This window comes from Furipterus horrens, unplaced genomic scaffold (assembly GCF_987537825.1).
Source record: "Furipterus horrens unplaced genomic scaffold, mFurHor1.1.pri manual_scaffold_2, whole genome shotgun sequence".
Lineage (NCBI taxonomy): Eukaryota > Metazoa > Chordata > Mammalia > Chiroptera > Furipteridae > Furipterus > Furipterus horrens.
In genome coordinates, this window is record NW_028327172.1 from 175,558,201 (window position 1) to 175,577,507 (window position 19,307).

The following is a 19,307-nucleotide window of genomic DNA, read 5'->3' on the forward strand; positions in this document are numbered from 1 at the left end:
TTTTCATTCATTTAAGCCAGGATAGCCTTCATTCTTTTCCCATCCTACTTTTTCTGTCAATTCTGTGAGCATCTTTATCACCAATGCCTTAAACTGTGCATCTGTTAAGCTCGCTCTCTCCTCATCTGTTAGGAGAGCTATCTTCTCATTGCTTAGTTGTGTCACCGGGACCTTGATCTGCCCCCTCCTTCTGGGCTGTACTTCTCTGTCTCATCTCGACAGCTTTCTGTGATTGCCTCTGTGATTTGGGTAGGGCTGTCATGCCTGTTACGTTACAGGGGGCAGAGCCTTAGGTATTTATTAGTCCTGGCACCCGTTTCACGGAGTTTTGGCACTGTATGTGGGGGTGGGGCCTGAGAGGGAACAGTGCCAGCTGCCGCCACGTTTCCAGGCACTTCTCCCCCTTCCTGTACAAGCAAGCTGCCTCCTTTTTGAGACTGGTAGCTTCTTCCTCTGCCCCAACCCCCACTTGCTTTCACAGTCAGAAGCAATGCGGCTCTATTTTCCTGGGCTGGGATACATCTGATTTGAAGCTGGGATCGCTTCTTGGGTTTAAACTGTATGAGTCTGTTTTTTGCCACAGCTACTGCTAGCCACACCCGCCCACTGCGCCCCCGCCGCCAGCCCCGCTGCATCTAGCTGCTGTGCTGCCACCAAGCACCGCCCCTGCAGCTGCTGCTCCACTCCTCTTTCTCTTCCTCTTGGCTCCGCCCCTCCTACCTTTCTGGCTGGTTATTTCTTCTTTATTTCTTTGCTGAACCCCTGGCTGGTTTGGCTCAGTGGATTGAGCGTCGGCCTGCGAGCTAAGTGTCGCTGGTTCGATCTTCCAGTCAGGGCACATCAGAGAAGGAAAACTCTGACTCTAAAAAACCTCCGCTGCCTTGCGGCATACCTCTTCAGGGGAAAGGCTAAGGGAGTAAACCCCGACAGAAAATCCGGAGCCGGAGTCCCTAAGGCGGTTTGACGTTGTAGTCAACACCGGCAACTCCTGCGGCGCACCTGAAGCCAAGCTGTATTGACTCCGTCTTTCCCTTGGACCCTTCAGCTGCGAAGAGAGGGGGGGTCTGCTGCATGGGCAACAGCAGACCCTCCATATCACCCTGCCCAGGCTCTGTAGCTTCAGCTTCACTGGAGAGGACACTCCAGCGTCATCGCAAGATGTCGATTCAACACGGGAGGAGACAGATACCGTGTCACTCCCGAGTCGGACTGCACAGCCATTCTCGGCGGTGCAGATAGACTCTTAAGAAGCTACACCATCGTCTCTCGAGGCTCTGTAGCTTCAGCTTCACTGGAGAGGACACTCCAGCGTCATCGCAAGATGTCGATTCAACACGGGAGGAGACAGATACCGTGTCACTCCCGAGTCGGACTGCACAGCCATTTTCGGCGGTGCAGATAGACTCTTAAGAAGCTACACCATCGTCTCTCGAGACGGACAGCTGCCGACCGACGATTTCTTTGCTGAACTTCCCTGTAGTTTGACTTTCTGAATTTTTTGTTTGTTTGTTTTTAGTTTTGAAATGGTTGTAAATTCCTCCTTAGTTGTGAGGAGACGCAGTGTGTGTATTTACGCCTCCATCTTGGCCAGAAGTCCCTAGAACATGTCATTCAGTGTCTTTAAATGAAATATTTCAAGTACACACAAAAAAGAACACCTGATTTCTCCATGATCTCACTTACCAAGTAAAACGCTATAATAACCATTGAAATCTCATCACGTGTACCTTTGTGAGCCCATTCCTCTCTCTCCCTTATTAGAGGTCGCCACTATACTGAATTTGATAGTTATCATCGTCATGGATGTTTTTATACTTTTTCTACGTGTGCATGGATGTATAAATAGCATGTTGCATTGTTTTAAAACTTGGTAAAAGTGGCTTCAGATTATACGTACCTTTCTCTGTCTTGATTTTTCCGCTGTTCATTATATACTTTTGAGATTATTTATGTTGATAAATGATTTATTTTCATTCCTTTATAGTGGAGATTGGCAAAGTCTCTTAAATGGCCAGATAGTAAATATGTTAGGCCTTGCGGGCCAAGAGGCAAAATTGAGGCCGTTATGTAGATACTGAAATAACTATTTAAAATATAACCTTTTAAAAATGTAAAATTATTCTTAGCTTTCAGGGCCTAAAACAAGTGGCTGGTTGAATTTGTAGAATTTTATATGGGTATAAGAATATGTAGTCGTCTAGTCTCATAAGATTTTTAAATTTTTCACTTTTAACAATTTTTCAGTGGACATTTTATATATATTTTCTTGTTTAAATATATATGACATTTCCTATAGTATTATATATACCAAGTAGTAGAATTGCTGGATTTTAGGGTATGTATATGTAAATATTGCCCAATGCTCTCCAAATAGTTTGAGCCAATTTATAGTCCCACAACAATGTGAAGAATTCTCCTTGCTCCATTTTCTTACAAAATTTTCTTACAAAATTGAATTGTTATTACACCTGACCCTTGAATAACACGGGGTCGGGGGCCGGGGGTGCTGACCTTCTGTGCAGTTGAAACTTTGTGTATTAACTTAACTCCTCAAAAACTTAATTAATACTCTTCTGTTGACTGGAAGCCTTACTGATAACATAAACAGTCATTTAACACATTTTATATGTTATATGTATTACATGCTGTATTCTTAATATAAAGTAAGGTAAACCAAAGCAAATGTTACTAAGAAAACCATAAGGAAGAAAAAATACATTTACAATACTGAAAAAAATCTATGTATAATGAGACCTGTGCAGGTCAAACCCTTGCTGTTCAAGAATCACCTCTATTTGTCAGTATAATGGAGTGTATTTTTAGATTTAACTTGCATTTCCCTAATTATTAGTGAGGTTAAACAGTTAAACATTTTTTCATTTGTGTCTTGTCCACTTTAAATAGATTGCCTCTTTGTAATTTGCTTATTTAATACCTTTTGCTCATTTTCCTATTTTTTTAGCATTGCTTTTTAAGGAACTCTTTATATATTTAGGCTACTAATCCTTAATGGATCACATGTATTATAAGCATCATGTATTATAAGCATGTTGTCTATTCATTTTTTTAAGGATGTCTCCAGTGTCTTTCAGATGGAAGATATGTTTTCTACAGTTTTGTTTTATTGATTTTGAGGTCATAAACATCTATTTTCTATACTTCTAAAAACTTTACCTAGCTCTTTTATATTTACTTCTTTAAACCATCTGTCATTTATTTTTGTATTTGAAGTGGAGTAGGAAATATAAATTCTTATTTCTCCATGTAGATAATTGTCTAATAAGTTATTGAATAGTGCATTTCTCCCCACTGATTTTTAATGCTCTCTGTCTTACATCAGGTTTCCATATTTATATCAGCTTGTTTCTTATATCATTAATTTCTATAAGACTCTTGATAGGTGGATAAGACAGTCATTAGCCCCATTTTTACAAATGAGGAAGGTCTGCATAGACTAGTGTTTCGTTGGATATCTAGGCCTTCCGACTAGCAGTCCAGTTGTTTTTACTTGCATGTATTAGTAATAAAAATAAATCAATGTTTTATTGAACAAAGCCTTGCCTTACCTATGGGTTGAGAGAAGTGTTAAGATAAAATATTGATTCATTGGGTTTCTAAATTTGAGCTTATATGCCTAAAACAAACCTTGTGTTTTGTACAATGAGATTAAAAATATTCAAACTTGATAGTTGCTACAATGTCTGCTTAAGAAAGCCTATTAGCTGTCGGGCTTTACAGAAAGAGATATTTCTTTAGTCAGGCTGTGTAGTCATTAAGCTATTTAATATGTATGGAAGAGAAACATGTAATTATTTTGGTGAAATGGTTAATCCTTGCGGGTTACCCCATGTTTCTTGTGGCAGTCATGAACATAATTTAGATATAAAAGGCCTGTTAACGGTTTTACTGTTTTGTATTTAGGAAAGGCAAAAACAAAAATCCTGTTAGAGAACACTGGTTATTACATTAAAATATGAATTATGTCATAGGTACCTAAAGCAGGCAAATGATTACATTTTTTTCATAGTGATCATATTTAAAACATGCGTCAGTAACAAAATGAGCTCTTTTAGAAGTGAGGAGCTTGTATTAAAAATGGTGTTAGAGCATGACAGGTGCCCAAAAGGTATATTAAGAGACCCATTTTCTGTTCATTGTTGATAAGCTTTTTAAATGCTTTTATGAATGTATTTAAACATATGTACATATACAAGTAGATGAAAAATTTTTGTTTTGACATTATTTTTAACTATTAGTGTTATTAAATAAGATAGTATATTCTTTGTATTGATTTTACCTTAAATTGTAAGACTTCATTTGATAAAACATATTCAACACTTCTGTACATCTTTTACATTTCTCTGTGACTGTTATATTTAGACTAATCTCAAGTATTTTCAATCTCAGAGCAACGAACTTCTGTTTCTTTTAGGCACTGGGGATATATTTGATGGTAGGTAATCAAGAACTATCTAGCTATTGATGTTACAATTACACAGTGTATAAACCTTTTATTTTCAAAGTGGCTAACGTGAATTGTATTTTAACATCTGAAGAGATTGGTACATTCTTTAGCCTGTTAATTATCCATTTAAAAATATATGAGACAGGGTTAGATTAAAACTATGTTTAAAACCAGTTTTGTATCTTTTGTTTTAGGAATTGTCCAGGTATCTAAAGAATTGATTATCAGTTAATGCAATTTAATATTAATCTAAAGTCTTAAAGTGAACTAAGGATTTTGAAAACTATTTAAGCTAGTATATTGAGGTCTTATAATTTATTTCACTGTAAGAATTCCTTTGTGAAGAGACATTACCTATTATCATTATTATTAAGCTCGGTTGGGCACGTAATTTTACATTTTATAATTTTCAAAGAAGTGATGTTATTCTCACCATTGAAACAAGTAGAGGGATTTTAGAAATTAAAGTTTATTAGGTCTTTTGAGAGAAAATAAATCCAGACTTTTTAAATACTAGAATATGCACAGATAATAGTTTTTCAGCCACATTTAATAAATTAACCTGTCATTTGTGTAAGGAGTCTTCCTGATTAGAAATATTACATGAACTGCTTCTCTGTGTATGTATATAACTGATATTAAAACTTTTAACTTGTTTAAGAGTTATATTTTTTGCTTTTTATAACCTACTAACCATGGTCATTAAACTGCAAGCTAACACCCTTTTCCTTTATTTAAACCTTTTGAGGGGAAAAAACACTTAGAAACCTCTATTGCCCTTAAAGCATAAGAAGCAATCTACTTATAGTTTCTTTTATTTTAAATTTATACAAGCACTTAAATTTTATATTATTTCTATAAGCCAGTTTGAGGATAAACTCACTATATTAGATTTAACAGCGTTATTGAGGTATAATTCACATACATACAAAATTTGTGTTTCTAGGTATATATAATATCTAGATTATCTGATTTGTTGGCATATAGTTGTTCATAGTATCCTCTTACAGTTCCTTTTATTTCTTTTGACTTTGATGGTAGAACCTAGAGGGATAATGGAGCCTCTAAAAATATACTATCAAAGAATACTTAGAAGTTTGCATGCTCATTAGTTATGTTGCATGCAAATTGTTTTCTGACATGTGAGAGCCAGCTGATAAACTGAGTCGAGAAACAAATTAAAGTGTAAGACTTGTAAGAGAGATGAGAAGAAATTATGTAGTCTAGGAATAGTGTATCTTGTTTGCATATATTGGGTAAACTAAGTAGCTGGTAGCAACCAAAGAGATGAGACTAATACTCAATATGCTGATTAGGAGTATAAAGAAAACAGTTTCAGTTGTTTGTGGATTTTCTAAAAAATTGTGATTGTTTTTAGAACACCGTGATAATATACTGTGTGGTATATATCGTAAGCTGCCTGTAGGTAATATCTTCTAGTGTCCTGTCATCACTTCCATATTAGGCCAGGTTTATGCATTTCTCTTATCAGAATTTTTCAAATTAGAACTCCTGGTAGATCCTAGAAACAAATATTCTTCCTGGGCTAGTTTTAAGTTCTAGGACCTGAACAGGGTTAGCTGATATTTGTTAACAATTTTATATTGTCTATCCACCTGTGTTTTTTTCTGGAAGAAGTATTTTATGAAGATTGTAAACAATTAAAAACTTTTCATTTTTATAGAATTATAGGAAGCTCGAAAGATGAAGATAGTATTATGACTGCACAGGATATTCAGCTAAAGCTTCAGAGCAATGGGCATCCTTGTAAGACACCAGCGGAGTCTGAATCTGAGTCTAGAGAGCCTAAGACTTTAGTTTTGGAAGGAAGGTATGGTATGCATGTGTTTAAGAATGGTAGGATTTACTCATTATGTTAGTTACTCATTCATGTGTAACAAATTACCTCACAGCTTTATAATGGATTGCAGACATTTATTGTTTCATAGTTTCTGTGGGTCAGGAATCTGGGAGAAACTTAGCTGGCTAGTTTTGGCTCAGGGATTCTCTTGAGATGTTGCAGTCAAGTTATCTGTATCCTCTGAAGGCTTAACTGGAACTAGAGGATTTACTTACAAGGTGGCACCCTTACCTAGCTGTTAGGTGGAGGCCCCAGTTTCCTGTCATTTGGTCCTCTCTGTAGAGCTGTTCAATATGGCAGCTAGTTCCTCACAAAGCAAGCGATCTAAGAGAAAGTGTGACCATAATGGAGGTCATAGTGCCTTTTAATTGTCATCTCCACTTTATTCTATGCAAAATAAAGCACTAAGTTCAGACCAGGAGAGGATAATTAGGCCCTGCCTTTTGAAAGGAGTAATATCTAAGATATACAGGGTAGGGCAAAAGTAGGTTTATAGTTGTTTGTATGGAAAATAATAAATAATATAAAAATAAATTATTTGCACACTCACACCTGTAAACCTACTTTTGCCCTACTCTGTATGTTTAAAGCAAGCACGCTAAGTGAGCAAACCAGATTAACCTAATATTTGAAGTCATGTACTCCTTTTAAAAAGGAAAGAATGGTAAATTATAGCAGATTCTCAGACTTAAGAAATGGCTAAGATTTCTTTATTATTTGGTGGGTTATGTCTACTAAGCCTTTGATAGGTTCATAAGAGGAAGAAAGGGATCTAGGACTGAGATAAGCTAAATCATTGCTGAACAATTTCTGGACTATATGTTAAATTCAGTTTTTCGATAATATTTTTTAATTAGCTGCTTTATATGTAAATTCATTTATTATAATTTGACTTTTATTGAACAATGTTATTTGATATGACTTAAATTTATAACTCTGATCCATGAGTTAGTTTAAAAGGCTGTAAAATTCAATATTTATCATGTTTGATAGTTACAGAACTAAATTGTAGATTCTTTGTTTTATATAGTAAGTAAATATATTCTTGATGACCTATAATATCACTATTGGTTTTATAAGAAAGAAACTTTTCTCAGTGTTAGGAGAAAAATGACATTTAAGGTATTGGGTTGGACCAAAAGTCTGTTTAGTTTTTTCTGTAAAATAAGACATTTTTCACTTTCACCAATAACTTTATTGATTTGGATATTTTGCGTATGTTGGTGATCATCTCCTGCATGGTATAATGTTGACTGTTCTCAATTAATGTATCAATTTGATTGCCGTCAACTTCAGCTGGTCTACCTGACTAGAGCATTGCCTAGTGAGAAATCTCCAGCATGAAACTTTGCAAATCATTTTTGACTCATTCAGTCAGTCAAAGCACCTTCTCCATACACTGTGTAAATCTTTATTTTGCATTTCAATTGTGTTTTTACCTTTCTTGGAATAATAAAACATAATGTGCCAAAAAACATTGCCTATATTCTTCTAACCTCAGTAGTAAAATGGCTACACAAAAATTCACCAATTTTGATAAGTTTTATTTTTTAATGCACACTGATAGACAGCTGTCACAATGCAATGTAGCAAAATTGTTTCAAATGAAGTTAAAGACAACTAAGCACTACTGGACCCATCTTATGGAAAAATCAAACAAACTTTTTGGCCAGCCCAGTAGATAATTAGACATATGCATTATAAAAGCACCATTTTTATGTGTTTGTTTGTTTTTCTGTTAAGTGGGCCTTCAAGGCTCAAGAATTACATAATGCCTGAAAAGAATAATTCAGATGTAGGTGATGAAGAAGTGCAGGAAAGTTCAGGTAAGTCATTGTTTGTTTTACTGTCTTGATTTTTATAGTATCATGCATATGGAATTAGGTGGGCTATGTTTTATTTAACTTGACACCAATGGCAAATATGTATTGAGTACTTACTTACTCTTAAGAACCTTACTAGATATTTAGAGATTTGTGAGACCTTAATATCTATGTAAGAGAGGGAAGGAAATAAAAGAAAGACTGTGAGAGAGGTAAGTGACAATCCTTTCTTTGAAGTAGGACATAATGAAGGAATTGGCACTTAAGATATCTACTCCAGTATTTAAAAATGTTAAGTTGATAATGGTATATAAATGAGGCAAGATTAGTCATGTACTGGTGATTCCTGGATTTAAGTGATGGGTATATCAGGTTCTTTTTATTGTTTTCCGTTTTGAATATGTATAGCTCACATTTATCAATGCTTAATATTATAAGTGTTTTGGGTCTTAATTTTGAAGTTTGGGGATTTGGCTTTTGTGATCTGAAATATGCCATAGGAACTTAACTCTTATTTGCATTAACTGGCCTGTGATAAAATTTGTTTCCTTATATGTTATTTCACTTAAAGTCACAGTTTCTAAGACCCTATTGACAACATTGAGTGAGGACTTACTGTATTCCTTCACTGCATGCATATTTCCCCAGCAGTTCTTCAGTGTTCCTTTTTCTCTCTGGTTCTGGATCCAGTCCAGGATCATGGATTGCATTTAGCTATCCTGTCCCTTCACTTTCCTTCATTAAGGAATAGTTTCTTAAGCTTTTCCTAACTTGCCTGACCTTTACATTGAGAAAGTACAAGCTTTTCATTCTTTAGCATGACCTTCAATCTGAGTCTCCGCTGTTTCCTCATGATGAGATGCTAGCCAGGCATATGTGACAGAAAAAAACACAGAAATAATGCTATGTTCTTTGGATATCATGTTAGGAAGTGAATGGTGTTCACCTATCTCCTGCTGGTGATGTTAGTCTTGATCACCTGTTCAAGATACTGCCATATCACAGTTTTGCTCTTTCATAATTGATAAGTGTTTTGTAGAATGATGCCCTGATACTATTTTAATAACTTGTTCCTTTTCAAACGTTCACACCAATCTTGGCATCTACGAAGATTTCCACTTGAATGACACCAAATTATTTTCTATTTCCCTAATTCCTTTAGTAATTAGTTAGCATCCCATAAATACTTTTTCTTACCCCTTCTCCATTTATTTATTCATTATTAGTTATATTATTATGGACTACTACTGGTTTCCTATTTTATTCAAATGGGTTCTAATCTTTATCATTTGTTCTGGTATTCAAATTATGCCATATTTGGCTAGTAGGTATCCTTTAAACTGGTTCTTATGTCCTTTTGTCATTTTTCTCTCATGTTTTGAATAATTATTTTTTGGCATAGGATATCTTAAGGACTCTGCCTTAACTCTGGAATCAATTATTTCTCCTAAGGAACCAGTTTCTTTTTAGTGGTGGATGGCAGGTAGAAGCTCATATGTGGGTGCTTGGTGTGCTCATTATTACTGGGATAATGCTTCTAGGCTTTTTTAGTGGACTGAGATCAAAATAGATACATACCCCTATATCTACACTGTATATACACAAGCATCTGTATTTATTTCTGTATTTATATTTAGAAATCATGATTTTATATCAATACATCTGATCATCTGATCCCAGTCCACTTTTACAAACCATTTCTCAGGTAGTGAGAAACCTGGCTCTTATTATGCTCAGTATACTTACTTATTTGCTTTGTTTCTTCTCTGACTCAATCAGCTGCCTCCAAGATCCACTACTGTGGGAAAATTTTCAAGCTGAGACTAGTACTAGTCTTCTACTTATTCTAGAGGGGATTGTATGCGAAATAGGAATATATTTTTTTTTTAACAGCTTTATTAGGATATACTTTACATATCATACAGTTAACTACTGAATTATATACTATAAAATTTAGAACATTATTATCCCCCAAAAGAAATTTCATACTCTTTAGCAGGTACCTTCCCTCCCCTCTTGCCCCCCAGGCATTCACTAATCTTTTGATCTCAATAGATTTGGCTGTTCTGGACAGAGTAATTATTTTGTGATCAATGAAGTTTCTTCCAAACCAGTAGTTTTATAAAGTGTCTAATTCAGTCATTCTTAATAATCTTTTGCTATCATGGGCTCATCTGAGAATATAATGAAAGCTTAAATCTACTTTTCAGGAAATGTATATTACATACAAAATTATATAGAAAATTTTAGCCAATTCATGGACCTTAAGTGTTCCGTTTACATATTACTGTATAACCCTCCAGAACTTGGGGGCTTAATACAACAATTTTTTTTTATCTCTTGTGGTTCTGTGGGTTGACTTGGCTTAGCTAGGCAATTCTCACTTGGGCTGTACATATACTTGTAGTTAGATGCAAGCGTCTGGGGCTGGAGTAATTTAAAAGCTCACTGGGTAGGAAGTCCAAGGTGACTTCTTCACTTATATATTTGGCACCCAGCCTAGGTGGCTGAAAGAGTTGGGGCTGGCCAAGCACCTCTTTTCCTCCACATGATCTTTCCATGTGGTTAGCATGGATTTTCTCATAGCATGTCAGTCTCGGGGTAGTGAGTGGGGTAGTAAGTTAATATATGGTGGTGGCTGTCTGTCCCCAGAGTGAAGATCAAGACGCTCAGGTGGAACCTGCATATCATCTTAGGATTTAGCCTTTGAAGTCCCAAAACATCACTTCTGCTGCAGTTAGTCAAGCAATTCACTAGGCCAGCAGAGATTCAAGGAGAAGGGAATTAAATTCCATCTCCTGATCAAGAACATTTGTACAAAGGAAGAGAAAGAATTGATGGCAGCTATGTTTAGAAGGTATTTACCACACCAGAGTTGAGAGTCCCTGACATAATTGGCACACTGCTAAATTCAGTACAGTTGTACTATTTTAGAACTCTAAAGATCATAGATTATGTTATTAACATATTAATTGTTAATTATTATACCCCACATTTTTATCCACCCAGTGACTTATTTTACCTGAATTCCATGAGGAATAGAAAACTTGTTTTTTACTTTTAACTCTTTTGCTCATTAGAGACATTCATTGTACCAAATCTAGAGAAATGTTACACTGTCTTTCATTAGTCTTTATTCCTTAACAATGAAAAGCAGAAGGAGTAATAAAATGCATTGTCAGACAAAAACTTTATCTTTTACATTTTGCAGATAACTCAAGAGTGAAAAGATCTAAAGTAACGCAAGAGAACAAAGTACATCACAAATTAGGTAAGATTATCTCTGTCTTTTAATTTTTTATATTATAAAACCTCTTTCTAAATATAACTTAATTTTTCTCAAGCAACGGGAAGTATTGTTTGGATTAATTGGCATATAAATTAAAAGTACATACTTAATTTTCATTAATTTCACAGTAAATCATCACAGGCCACTGAGTTTCTTTATTGTCAGTATGTAAATCCTGTAGCTCTATCACTCTTGCTGTCATAGTAAAGGATATGATCCCATCTAGGTTAAGAATCTAGGATGGAGAATTCTACGAACTATAGCTGCTAGGTAGATGGTATCCCTGACAGTTTCTCCCATTTTTATCCTGTTCGCTCGTAAGGAAAGCAGTAGATAAGATAACTAAGTAGTAGCCTGGGAGCAGGGGCACCCTTGTAGAGGTCTATGTGAGGATTAAAACTCCATGGTTCCTCCACAAAGAGGTATTTGTCAGTCAAGGTTCATGGGACCTCCCACCTTTGTGGAATTGGAGTGGCTTTTTATATTTTTCCCTATGCTTGAGGCTGTGAGTGCTCCTGTGCTTGTACCTGAAGAGAACCGGTAGGGCTTTCTCTAATTGCTTCTACCAGAAACTTACATCTCAGTTAGTATTTTGCAAGTCCATCTGAAAAGAGATTACTATGCCTTGCACTGCTTAATGCTTATCTTAGAGTGGAATAATGACTAGAGTCAGAAATAGGTAAACAAAAGAAAAATTGTCCCTGGGCAGGGGCTCTAGCAACCAGAGAGGAGAACAAGCATCATCTCTAAGAACAGTAGGCAACTTCTAGTGAGCTGGAACTTTTGTAGTAAATGGATAACAGTTGACAAAAGAAATATGAGCACTTTCAGAGATTTAATTACAGCATAGAAGACTTCCTGGTACTAAAATATAATTTTTCAGCTTAAAAAGTCAGCAAATGAACTGAAAGTAAAGATAGGCACTGTTGAGAGCTCAGTTAGTAGCTGGTGTTGACATGGAAGGAATTCCTCAAGCAGAAATATAATCCATGAGGAAAAAGGATATCCAATGGAAATACCATGGAGACAACAGATAAAACATGCAAGTAATAGGATCGCTAGAAAAAAGAAAACTTCCTGGATTAAATGTAAGCTTGAATCTGTTGTTCGAATGAGTTTACCAATAGATTATTGAAAAAGATATACCTCTAAATATAAAGTGAATAAAATTCCTAAATTTTAAGGATAGAGGAAAATTTCCATGCAGAAAGAAAAAAAGTTAAATGACTAGCACTGCCTATCTGTGTAATACGTATTGTAAAGTAACATCTACAGCTTACTTCAGAAATGTTATTACAATACATTTAATTTTATACCTATCCAAGATAACTTTCTTTCTGGTAGTTGCATTTATTTTCTAGATAATACAAGATTAAGTTTAATATCCTTCATGTAAGATATCCATGTTGGGTATTCTAACCAAGTGTCATATAAATCAAAATTGTGTCCAAAGAGAGGAAATGGTACTGAGGAATGAATCTTGAAATATATGTGGTTAAATTTAAATAATGTGTATTTGTTTTCTATTGCTTTGTACTAAATTATAACAAATTTAGTGACTTAGACAACACATGTTTATTATCCCGTGATTCCTGTGGAGGAGGATCTGAGGCACAGATTAGCTGTGTCCTCTGTTCACAGTTTTCACAGGCTGCAATCAGAAGTGCCAGCCTGGGCTGTAATCTTATTTGAGGTGGAGTCCTTTTACAAGCTTCTGTGCTTGTTGGCACAATTTAGTTCCTTGAAACTGTATCTGTTTTCTTGTTTGTCAGCCATGGGCCACTATTTTCAGCTTCTGGAAGCCACCTGCAGTTCCTTGACAGATGACTCTTTTCACAGGCCCTCTCACAGTAGGCAACTTGCTTGTTCGAAGTCACCAAGGGATAATTTATCTCTGCTTCTGCTAAATAGTGCCTTATATGTAAATCATACATGGTCATGTATATAATCATAATGTAATAATAGTAGTGACTTCCCATCACCTTTGTCATATGCTATTGATGAGAAGAAAGTCATAGGTCCCACATGCATCCTTGGGGAGGGGATATACAAGGGCCTAACTCAATGATGATTACCTTAGGGTATGTCTACTACTTAATGCTAATGTGACTTTGGATTTATAAGTTGGTATGGTGGGGAGGAAAATAGGGGCAGAAAAGGGGTGATAAACATACAGTAATCTATTCTTACCCACCGTTTCAGTTATCTGTGGTCATCCATGGTCTGAAATGTTACATGGAAAATTTCAGAAATAAACAACTCATAAGTTTTAAATTGCCTACCATTCTGAGTAGTGTGATGAAATCGCCCGTAGTCCTGCTTGATCTCATCCGAGGTGTGAATCATCCCTTTGTTCAGTGTATCCACATTGTATAGCTTACCTGGGTTAGTTACTTAGTAGTTGTCTGTGTTATCAGGTCTACTGTTCTAGCTTTATAGTACTTACATCCAAGTAACCCTTATTTTACTACTGATGGCCCCAAAGTGCAAGAATAGTTGTTGTGCTGGCAAGTTGGATATGCCAAAGAGAAGCCATAAAGGGCTTCCTTTAAGTAAAAAGGTGTGTATGTATAGGAAAAAACAATATATATGTTTGATACTATTCGCAGTTTTAAGCATCCACTGGTGGTCTTAGAACATATCCCTGATGGAAAAGGGGGAGCTACTGAAGTCTAAAAGCTTCATTTTACCAAATGAGAAAAAAAGAGAGGATAGTGTGTCTTGGTAACGAATATAACCTTTTATATAATCATGAAAAAATAAGTTTGATTTTTGAGTGACAAGAATGGGAAGATAACTGATATTAGAGTGAAAAAGCACTGCACAACTTTGAAGTGACCAGCGGGAGAAAAGAAGTGGTCATTTGATCAAACCAATAAAAATTAGAAGAATCACTAATATAAACTTGTAAATATAAAGTAAGATGGAAGGAATAAAAGGAAGCTTATTACACTAGGTATGAATGGATTGAATTCTTCTAATAAGATAGAGACTTTTCATTTGAGTAAATAATACAAATCGACCTATTTGTTTATAAGAACCACTTAACACAAGTTTTAAAATAAAAGGTCAAAGAATTAGGTAGGCTAATATAAATAAAAATAGTGCAATTTTAATATTAGGCAAAGTGGATTTAAAGGTTAAAAGTGCTGAACAGGGTAAGGAAGAACATGCAATGATAACATGAACAATTTATGAAGAATATTGAAAAATCATAAACTTTTATTTACCAAACAACCTAGCAATTAAAATATATAAAGAAATAACTAAGAAAAAGCAAGGAGATTTTTATTTAAAGAGTACAGTTAGACCGGGAGATTTTGATAAGCCATTTTTAGAATTAGCTTTAACAAATAAAAACAAATAAATACATAGGAATTTGATTATATAGCGAACTAATTCAACTTACTATAGAGCACTTTGCATTGTTTAAATAAAGTTAGAGATATGTGTGTTATGCACACAAATACATGCACAAATGACTACCCTGATGTATACATTTCCTATTACGGAGCAATTAGATGGCTTTCAATTTAATTTTTATTTTCTGTTTTTGTTATAAACAGTACTACCACACATGTTCTTTTATGTACAGCTTTGCCCAGTTTTGTGAATATTATTACAAACTCATTTTCTAGAAATGAAATTTGAGCCAGAGTATTATAATTATAGGTATTGTCAAATTGTTGTCAATTACTTTACATTTTTAACCTATAATATATGAGTTCCTGTGTACCTTTAACATCATTAACCCTGTGTATTATCAAGTTTTAAATCTTTGCTAATCTAATAGCCTAGTTTTTCATTGGCCTTTCTTTAATTATTAGTTCATGTGTTTTAAAAAATTTGTTGATCTAGTGTTTTGTCTAGAGGAATTATTAGTGTTCTAGAAGGTAATATCTTTCCACTGCGAAGTATCATCCAACTGGACATTTATATGTCTACATTTTTGTGTAATATCTTTTTCAGTGTTCCCCTCCAACACACCAAATGTGCGCAGGACCAAGAGAACACGATTAAAACCTTTGGAATACTGGCGGGGGGAGCGAGCAGATTATCAAGAAAGGCAGTCAGGTAAAATTTACACTTTAATGTCTGACAATAAAAAATAATCATGAGGATTACTACAGTTTATTTATATATATATTATGCGCTAAGCACTGCCCTACATATTTGCATACTTTATCTCGTTTAATCATTATTTCTCCAAACTGTGACAAGAGTAGACTGAAATTCAGATTTTTTCTAATTATTATAGAGATGTTGATTTCTTTTTCTTTCTGGTAGTAATTTAAGATGTGTGTGTGGCTTTATAGAGTGTTATTATTTCTATACTATATGACAAGGTTTCTAATTGAATAAAATTAAGCATTAATTTCTTCTCTTTGATGGATATATCTTAAGTTAAAGGACTAAAATTCACATGTGGATTATTATAAAGCTTTCATTGATGGCCTTTTCTTTGTTATAAACCTCCATTTATGATGGTTACTTTCAAGCAACAGAAGTCATTTAATCAGTGCTTCTAGATTTGGGATAGTGGAGATATTAGGGATATGGATTAGTATTTATGTTATTGGAAGTATTAGCTGTAGAATGTAGTAATAATAATGTATTCTTTTGTGCTTTGTAAGGAAATTGCTATAATAATTTAAAGAGTTTTGTTTTAAAGTTTTCAGTTTCCCAGGTTTGATATTTTATTTCTTTTGTTGTTAAATTTCAGGAGGATTTGTGATTGGTGGAATACTGTCCCCTGACACAGTATCATCTAAAAGGAAGGCAAAAAGAGAAACGAAAAAAGTGAACAAAATAGTTAAGAGGAAAAGGATCAGTCTTGATAATGATGAAAGAAGTATGAACTTATTTCTGAAAGTAACTTTTAGAATATTTTATAAAAGTGCTTTGAAAAGTAGCTCTTTGTGAATTTGAAATTTGCCTATGAAAACTTCTGGTGTGATATGTTAGAGTTAATGAACTTTTAAAAAAGAATCCTCATCCAAGGATATGTCTATTGATTTTAGGGAGAGAGAGGGAGGAAGGGGTGGGGAGAGACAAAGAGGAAAGGAGGAAGAGAGAGAGAGAGAGAGAGGAAGGGAGGGAGTGAGGGAGAGATGAGGGGAGAGAGAGAGAGACCTTGATGTGAGAGAAACATTGATCAGTTGCCTCCCAGATACACCCTGAATTGGGATTGAACCTGCAATCTATGTCTGTGCCCTAACCTGGGATTGAGAACCCGCAGCCTTTTGGTCTATGAGACAATGCTCCAGCTAATTGAGCCACCCAGCCAGGGTGGTAAATCACCTTTTAATGTCCACTTTTCCCCCCAAATTTTGAAAGTAAAATTTTTAAAAAAATTTTAATTATTTATTTTTCAGTTACAATTGACATTCAATATTATATTGGTTTCATGGGTATAGCATAGTAGTTAGACATTTATATAACTTAAGAAACGATCCCCCTTATAGGTCTAGTACTCACCGGGCACCATATATAGTTACAGTACAGTATTATTAACTATGTTTCCTATGCTGTACTTTACATCCCATGACTATTTTGTAACTACTAGTTTGTACTTATTAATCCCTTCACATTTTTCACCCAGCCCGCCCCCCCCTCGCCCCCACCCCCCACCCCCCAAAATCTGGCAACAATCAGTTTGTTCTCTGTTTCTATGAGTGTGTTTCTTTTTTGCTCATTTGTTTTTTAGGGTCCAAATATAAGTGAAAGCATACAGTATTTTTCTTTCTCCATCTAACTTATTTCACTTAGTATAATACCCTCTAGGTCTTTCCATGGTTGTTGCAAATGGTAAGATTTTATTCTTTTTTATGGCCAAGTTATATTTTATTGTGTATATGTATCACATCTTTTTTAGCTTTTGTCTGTTGATGGAAACTTTGGTCGCTTCTGTATCTTGACTGTTGTAAATAATGCTGTAGTGATCATAGAGGTGCATATATCTTTTCAAATTAGTGTTTTGGATTTCTTACGCTAAATACCCAGAAGTGGAATTGTTGGGTCATATAGTTCTGTTTTGTATTTTTTGAGGAACTTACATTCTGTGTTCCATTGGTGGCTGCACCAATTTACAATCCCACCAATAATGTCTCCACATTCTCGTCAAAACTTGTTTATTGATTATTCTGACAGGTGTTAGGTGGTATCTCATTGTGGCTTTAATTTGTAGATCTTTGATGGTTAGTGATATTGAGGTTCTTTTTATATGTTTATTGACCATGGATATATCCACATTGGAGAAATGTCTGTTCAGATCCTCTGGCTATTTTTAAATTGGATTGCTTGTTTTTTACTGTTAAGTTGCGTGAGTTATAAATTTTTTGATTAATGCAATATTGAATGTATCATTGGCTGGTATCAACTCTCATTCAGTAGGTTGTCTTTTTGTTTGGTTGATGGTTTACTTGGCTGTGCAAAAACTCCTTAGTTTGATGTAGTCCCACTGGTTTATTTTTTGATTTGTTTTCCCTGCTTGAGATGTATCCAAAATATATTACTAAAGGTGAAGTCTAAGAGTTTACTACCTATGTTTTTTTCTAGAAGCTTTATGAATTTGTGTCTTACGTTTAAGTCTTTGATCCAGTTAGAATTTATTCTTGTACATGGTACAAGATAAGTGGTGTAGTTTTATTTTTACATGTGTCTGTCCAGTTTCCCCAACATCATTTATTGAAGAAACTGCCTGTACTCCATTTTATATTCTTTATATTATTTATGACAACGAGGAAGTTGTCATAGATTAATTGGCCATATAGGCTTCGGTTTATTTTTGAACTCTCTATTCTGTTCCATTGATCAATGTATCTGTTTTTATACCAGTATCATGCTGCTTTGATCATTATAGGCTTGTAATATAGTTGATACCAGGCATTGTAATACCTTCAACTTTGTTTTTCCTTCTCAAGATTGCTTTGGATATTACGGATCTTTTGTGGTTCTATATATAGCAAGGATTATCTGTTCTAGTTCTCTGAAGAATGCCACTGGTATTTTGATAGAAATTACATTGAATCCATAGATTGCTTTAGGTACTATGGACTTTTTAATGATGCTAATTCTTCCTATTCATGAGCACATTGTATGCTTCCATTTATTTGTTTGTGTTTTAATTTTTTTCTTCAGTGTATTACAGTTTATTGAATCTTGGTCTTTTAACATTTTTGTTAAATTTATTCCTGGGGTTTTTTGTTTTGTTGTTTTTTTGTTTTTTGTTTTAATATGCTTTACTGATTATGCTGTTACAGTTGTCCCAATTTCTTTTCCCTTTGTTCCCCTCCACCCAGTGATGCCCCCTCCCTCCAGTTGTCCCCGTCTTAGTCCATGCCCATTGGTTGTGCATATAGTTCTTCTCAACATCTTCCTATCTACTCCACTCCCTCTACTATGCTTCTTAATTCCTGTACCATCTCCCTCCCTTTCCCCTCTTACCCCTCCCTGCTGACCTCCCCCCAAAATGTTTCTCATACCTATAATTCTTTTCCCACTTTCGTTGCCTACTTAGTTTGCCTTTGTTTTTGATTCCCTGGGTTCTGTTATTAGTTGTTGTGATACAGTTTTCATTTTAATGTTCATAGTTTTGATCCTCTTTCTCCTAAACAAGTCCCTTTAACATTTCATACAATAGTGGTTTGGATCTGATGAATTCCTTCAGTTTTACTTTCTCCTTGAAGCACTTTCTATGCCCTTCTGTTCTGAATGACAGCTTCGCTGGATAGAGTAATCATGGCTGTAGGTTTTTGCTTTTGATTACTTTGAATATTTCTTGCCAGTCCCTTCTTGCCTGGAGAGTCTCTTTTGAGAAATCAGCTGATAGTCTTATTGGGACCCCTTTGTATATAATTCTCTTCTTCT

At 35.0% G+C, this 19,307-nt stretch overlaps 1 protein-coding gene across 4 annotated transcripts in view; it reads left to right on the plus strand.

Annotated features, from left to right (window-relative positions):
• CENPC (centromere protein C) overlaps positions 1–19,307 on the plus strand; it is a 76,246-nt gene that overhangs the window by 45,150 nt on the left and 11,789 nt on the right. For all 4 annotated transcript variants that reach the window (XM_090266814.1, XM_090266812.1, XM_090266811.1 and 1 more), the window contains 5 exons: positions 6,150–6,296; positions 8,070–8,152; positions 11,361–11,420; positions 15,408–15,512; positions 16,162–16,290. In XM_090266814.1, coding sequence (XP_090122940.1) covers positions 6,150–6,296; positions 8,070–8,152; positions 11,361–11,420; positions 15,408–15,512; positions 16,162–16,290 — 524 coding nt within the window. The remainder of the gene's footprint in view (positions 1–6,149; positions 6,297–8,069; positions 8,153–11,360; positions 11,421–15,407; positions 15,513–16,161; positions 16,291–19,307) is intronic.